The 6,201-nt window shown below is 44.6% G+C and overlaps 1 protein-coding gene across 2 annotated transcripts; it reads left to right on the forward strand.

Annotated features, from left to right (window-relative positions):
• Nucleotides 1-557: 557 nt before the first annotated feature.
• Acbd7 (acyl-CoA binding domain containing 7) lies at nucleotides 558-5,934 on the forward strand. 2 transcript variants are annotated; one of them, XM_040755485.1, is made up of 4 exons: nucleotides 558-877; nucleotides 4,070-4,190; nucleotides 4,294-4,356; nucleotides 4,601-5,934. In XM_040755485.1, exons 1-4 carry the CDS (start codon nucleotides 866-868, stop codon nucleotides 4,672-4,674), a joined length of 270 nt encoding a protein of 89 aa, XP_040611419.1. In that variant the 5' UTR covers nucleotides 558-865; the 3' UTR covers nucleotides 4,675-5,934. The 2 variants fall into 2 exon arrangements, with proteins under 2 accessions (XP_040611419.1, XP_040611420.1); XM_040755486.1 differs by having other exon boundaries at nucleotides 559-877; nucleotides 4,070-4,187.
• Nucleotides 5,935-6,201: the final 267 nt, after the last annotated feature.

Here is a 6,201-nt window from a genome sequence, read left to right on the forward strand (position 1 = left end):
AAAAAGATCAAAAAGGGAGAAAAAGCAGGATTCACATAAAACAAATGTTTTCTAACATACATTTTACACAAAACCAAGTTAGAAAGTTTGGGGGGCTCTTTTTTTCTTCATCGCAGGTTACATTGCTCTAGTTCCAAACTCAGTCTCTCTAAATACAGGGTTTCTTTTCTTCTGTCCCAATCTGCACAACTCTGTTTTAATCAGTTAGAAACAAATTCTTCTCCGGAACTGGCATCTTTGTCCAGTTCTCCGGAAGTGTAGCAAAGTGCGGTTATTTTGAGACCCTGCAGGCCGCAGGTGATGGTGAATTTGCAGCCGGAGAGTTCTGGGTCCCACTAAACAGACCGTAAGTAAATGCCGGCGGGGATGAGGGCAGCTCGAGCTTAGAATTTATGCCTTTGTTTTCTTAAGACAAGGTTCACAAGCTCCTGGTCCGTTTTCACTCCTGATGAGTTCGCGTGGAGGCAGTTGAGAGGTCCCAGGAATCGCCACTCAACACCCAGATTTCTAGAATCACAGAGAAAGGACTCACAGGTGAGGTCCAAGTCCCGGGGATACCTCTCTTAGGTTCCTGGAAACAACCTCTTGAGACAAAAATAAATAAATAAAAATGTAAAAAATTGAAGTTTGATTCAGGAGCAGAGAGCAAACCTCTCCAGGGAAAGGCAGACCAGACAGGGTCTCTGAGAGACTGGGAGGGTACAGCCCTCTCCCGGCTCCGCCCTCCAGCTCCCGTGACCAATTAGAGTCGACATAGCCAGAGAACGACCTATAGGAGAGTCCGGAGGAGGAGCGCTTCTCTTTAAGAAAGTGGCCAAGCCCTAGGGACTGGGACCGGAGTCACAGGATACCTTACTGTATCACTATGTCCCTGCAGGTAAGCCGGATCTGGGGAGGCTTTGCAGGAGCGATGCTCCGAGAAGGAAGCGCTCGGAAAGGGCTAGAGGAGGCCTGATAGCTCCAGGACAGGGCAGAGGCAGGTGGAGCGCTCAGGAGCGTCTGGCTGCGACCCTGCAGTCACTCCCTACACCTGCCTAAACGCCTTGCTATTGCGTCCTTGTAGACAAGGACCAAGGATCCCCATAGCAACCCTTCTAGGCCCTAGGGATGTGAAAAATTGACAAGCTCCCTGGGGGGCCCTCCTTCATTTCTCCTAACTCAGGGAGGCTGGTGACATCCTCTGGGGTCTCCATTTCCCCTTACTCTTGGGGCCTCGGGAGGTTTTCATAACCAAGTGTTTTGTTGAATAGCAATGCTAGTTACTCTATGGAGCTCTGGCCTTACCATTTTATTGATTGAAGTGGAAAGAGAATTCATATGAATAAATTAAAGGCCAGGAGAACCTTTTCCTGGTAGATAACCACATGGTGGGTTGCTTCCTTATGTCTTTTTCCCCCCATATGTGTATGGTCGATAATACATCCGTGATTTGTTTCTGTATGTAAGTTAATATTAGGAGCATTTTCTCATTAAAGTACCTTCGACGACACACATCTCTAACGCTTAACATTTTATCTTATGAGTATATCTAACATTTTTAACTATTTCTTCAGTCAAGATGTTATTATGGGTGGATGACATACCCCAGAAACACGGAGGCTTGCATCTCCCTCATAGTCTACGACACGTTAATCTGTGTGTGTGTGTGTGCGCGCGCGCGCGTGCGCGAGTGCGTGTGTGCCTGCCAGGCTGCCTGCCTGTCTACCTCATCATCTTATCTCATGGTAGAGGAGAGGGGTATAGTGCCTGCTGGCAAGCCTGGTGATCTGAGTTTAACCCTCGCAACCCATGAGGTAGAGCGAAAGAACTAACTCTTGTAATTGTTCCCTGGCCTCTGCATGCATGCCACGTTACCTGTGCACCCATACACGCGCGCAATGGCAAATGTTGAGTAAATAAAAGTGGAGGAGAGAGGCCGTTAGATGAGCCACGTGGGCAGTGTTTAAAGCAGCAGTGGGTAAGGGTACCTTTAGTTACCTTTAAAATATTTCCATTGAAGATCTAAAGGCTAAAGAACATCACGAGGGGGCAATAAGCAGAGGCGTGAATAACAACCACGCCAATAGGGCAACATTGAAAAAGTAATTAAAACTGACACAGGGCGTGGGTTTCTATTGCTATGAATGTTAAAATGCATTAAGTCTATTTTTTGCTGTAACAAAACTGTCTTTCACTTTGCTAAGATTCTAGTTTTAGCAGGTGGCAGTGGCCCATACCTTTAATCCAAGCACTTGTGAGTCAGAGGTAGGTGGGTCTCTGTGAATTTGAGGCCAGCCTGGTCTACAGATCTAGTTTCAGGACAGCCGGTACTGTTACACAGAGAAACCCTGTCTCGAAAAACAAAACCAAAAAAGAAAGAAAGAAAAAGGATTCTAGTTTTAAAACTAGATATCAGCATTACTATGATCAAAGAATGCTTCAATTATAGTCAATGCAATGATTACACTTAAAGGATAAAGTATTACAGATGAGATTTTGGTGCATTTGATTAGAGTTAAAGAATAAAGTGTTACAGATAAGATTTTGTTAAAACATATGCTTATTATTTCAATTTGAAATCATTACTAATGTAATAATATAAGAAAAATACAATATATTCTAGAGGGGGATAGTCTAAGCCAGGTGTGGCAGTACACACCTGTGATCCCAGCACTCTGGACTTGGAGCAGGACCAGGAGTGCACAACCATCCTTAGCTACATAGAAGATTCAAGGCAGCACTGGGCTACATGAGACCCTGTCTCAGAAAAACAAAAACAACAACAACCCACAACAGAACAAAAAGTAGTTCAAGCAGAAAAGGCAGGTTGGAAGTCTATTTGAGAAATGAAGGGGATTGCTCATGTGTGGGTCAGCTGGTAGGTCACTTCTTAGTGTGCAGGAGTCCCTGGATTCACTTGCCGCCACCATTAGAAAAACTGAAGCAGGGAATCATTTAAGCATGAATGTTCTGGGGTCACCTAGACAACATAGCTAAACCTTAACACACACACACACACACACACACACACACACACACAACACACACACACACACACACACTTACTTGTGTGATTCAGACAACTCCAGTACCTTGACTGAAGGATTTACTTTCCCCATTCAACAAGGAAGAATTGCTCCCAGGACTTTATCAAGCTCACACGAAAGCTGACTTGTTTCTGCAGAAAGTGAACTGAGCTAAATTGTGAGTCACCTTCAGAGGCTGTCTTCAGAGTATCCAGAGAAACAAGTGCTTCTCTGAGATGATGCTCTGTGTTCTCTGTGACTGTGTTCGCTGCCACAGGACAGGTGGGAGCAGGAGGGCCTTGGAGCACACTCATGGACAGGGGAGGGCATTGTTCACAAGGGAGAGGAATATCACAAGGATGAACATCCAGCAAGGATGCTGAAAACTCACCTCGCTGAAGCAGAAACGTCTGCCACAGGAGCCCAGCAACCTGGGAACAGGAACATAGGAAAGGTGGCCTTCCTTTTGCCCAGAATGCTTTGAAATTAAATACACCTGTAAAGTTGTGTCAGCTCTGATAGCATTCTGATCCACCCACCAAGGACAGACCTAATGGTCTTTGATCAGGCTCTTGCCATGGGCCAGCAGACAAGGGTGAATAGTTCCTGCCTTTTTTTTTTGGTGGATGTATGGGGGGAACAAACAACTCTAGTGAATTCTGTCTGGATTGTAGAAGAAGCTTTTCCAGCTCGTGTCTTCATACCTGTACACCCTTCCCCAGGATTCAGCTTCTTGAGGCAGGCTCCTTCTGATGCGTTTCCCTCTAGCTACCACTCCTTTGTGTTAGGCCATTGGCTGCTCACCAACTTTCCTCTTTGTAAAATGATCTCTCTTCAGCGTTATAGAGGGAGGGAGGGAGGAGAGGAGAGGAGATTATAAATGTTTTTCCTTTAGGATAAGACACATTTGCTATTCAACCCGAAGTAAGCCAGACAACTCTCTTTACTGGAAATCAGTTGACATGAGACTTACAATGAAAAATTTAGACTCTGTGTGTGTGTGTGTGTGTGTTGTATACATACCACATATGTGCCTTTTGTGTGTCCTTGCTGTCTTGACCTAGGCTGATTTTGACCAGGCCACACAAGACGTGAGGAAGCTGAAAAGCAGACCCCAAGATGAAGAACTCAAAGAACTCTATGGGCTCTACAAACAGTCCATCATCGGAGACATCAACATTGGTGGTACCCAATCATGGTTTCAGACAAATAGATGTACTTGTTTGCACAGTGTCTGTAGATGTGCACAGTGAAAAGTCAAGTTGTAACTCTCTCCTTCTTTTGGCAGCATGTCCAGCAATGTTAGATTTGAAGGGCAAGGCCAAGTGGGAAGCATGGAGCCTCCAAAAAGGTCTTTAACTCTTTTTTACTTTTATTTTGGTTTTTTGAGACAGGTTTTCTCCCATGTAGCTTTGTAGACCAGGATGGCCTCAGACTCACAGAGATCCGCCTGCCTCTGCCTCCCAAATGCTGGGACTAACTAAAGGCGTGTGCCACCACCTCCTAGATGGTTATTAACTCTTGAATAAGGTTAAAACAAACCTTCTTCACTTCCCACCAAACCAGTCAGTGAGTTTGTGTTTGTATCTTTCTAGGATTGTCGAAGGAAGATGCCATGAGTGCCTATATTTCTAAAGCAAGAGAGCTGATTGAGAAATATGGAATCTAGATTTGACAGAGGAGACAGATCTCCTGTGGAAGCCTTCATAACAGCATCATAATGTTTAGGGGGAAATGCATTGGTAGCTCTATAAATCATGTATATTTTTCCTATGAGTTATAATACTTAGGACTATGTTAACATAGTTACCTAATTTTACTTGCTTGTGCAAGGTGGCTATTAAAGGTTCCTTCTCAAAAAATAACTTTGTAGTATGCATATAAACTTTAACACGTTTCTTTTTGCATTTATGTGTGTGCATGAGTGTTTATACATGTGTGTTACACATGTGTATCATGCATGTAGAAGCTAGAGGTTAACTTTGGGTGTTTTTCTAAGGTATGCTATTTACTTCCTGTGAGGCGGGTATCTCCTTGGCTTGGAGCTCAACAAGTACGATAAACTGACTAGCCTCAGATATCCTCTTATCTCTGCCTCCCCAGCACTGGGATTACAGATGTATCCCACCATGCTTGGCAGTCTGGGGCTTGAACTCAGGTGTTATGCTTATGAGGCAAGCTCTTTCCTGACTGAGTCATCTCCCCAGCCCCAGTATTGGTTTGCTTGACTTAATCTGTTCTTCTGTAATGAGTTAGTGCTACCGGGCAATAAGAAAAGTTTGTTCAGAATTAATAGCAGCCAGACTATTCCCACTGCTTCAAGAAGTGGAGCCAGGAGGGTCATGAGTTCAAGGGCAGCCTGGGCTACCTAGTGAGACCCTGTCTCAAAAAAAGAAAAGCCTAAAACTGAAAGAAAGTGTGAGAAGGTGGCGCAAACAGAACAGTTCCTTTACTGTACCATGTAGCTTTGGGCCCCTAAGAATGTGGGCACTGTGGAGGGATGGGTAGATTTGCCTCCTGACTTCCTATGCCACACGAACAAGTTACCTAACCAGGCTGTGGTTTGACCACCCATGGAAGGGCTCCAAGTTCCAACCAGTCACTGTCAGGGTAACAGGACTCCAAGATATCTGGGGTTGTAGGCACCCTGAGGTCTTCCTATCACAATGGACCGTCATTGTTTAGTGTTGTATTTTTTATAAAACTGCAATTACTCTTTCTTATGAAATAGGTCTAATGTGTATTTTGGATTAAACTTTGAGCCACGGTGTGGTGTTGGAGAAACGATGGTTTCCCTCTGTCAGTCACTCTTGGCCATTAAAATAGTGTAAGAGGCTGCAGGCATAACCTCACCTGGAGGCACATTGCTAATGAAACTTTGTATGAATGTCAATCAAATTGGAGTCTAATAAAAAGATAGAGGACTTTAGCAGTTTTCTTCCTTTAACAATATTTTTATTTATCCATTGAACTTTTCCTAAATGTATACAGCATGTTTTGATCATATTCATATCCACCCCCTCTTGCCTTTCCAACCACCCCCGACAGATGTCCTCCAGCATGTACCCCTCCCAACTTCATACCCCCTTCTCATCTTCTTTCCAACCACCCCCGACGGATGTCCTCCAGCATGTACCCCTCCCAACTTCATACCCCCTCTTGCCTTTCCAACCACCCCCGACGGATGTCCTCCAGC

Source organism: Mesocricetus auratus, unplaced genomic scaffold (assembly GCF_017639785.1).
Source record: "Mesocricetus auratus isolate SY011 unplaced genomic scaffold, BCM_Maur_2.0 Super-Scaffold_100013, whole genome shotgun sequence".
NCBI classification, from domain to species: domain Eukaryota; kingdom Metazoa; phylum Chordata; class Mammalia; order Rodentia; family Cricetidae; genus Mesocricetus; species Mesocricetus auratus.

Bases quoted from the DNA above. Each gene is read 5' to 3' on its own strand.
- Acbd7 (XM_040755485.1), top strand. The intron at 4,191-4,293 runs GTACCCAATCAT...TTCTTTTGGCAG, and splicing joins CGGAGACATCAACATTGGTG to CATGTCCAGCAATGTTAGAT. The intron at 4,357-4,600 runs GTCTTTAACTCT...GTATCTTTCTAG, and splicing joins AGCATGGAGCCTCCAAAAAG to GATTGTCGAAGGAAGATGCC.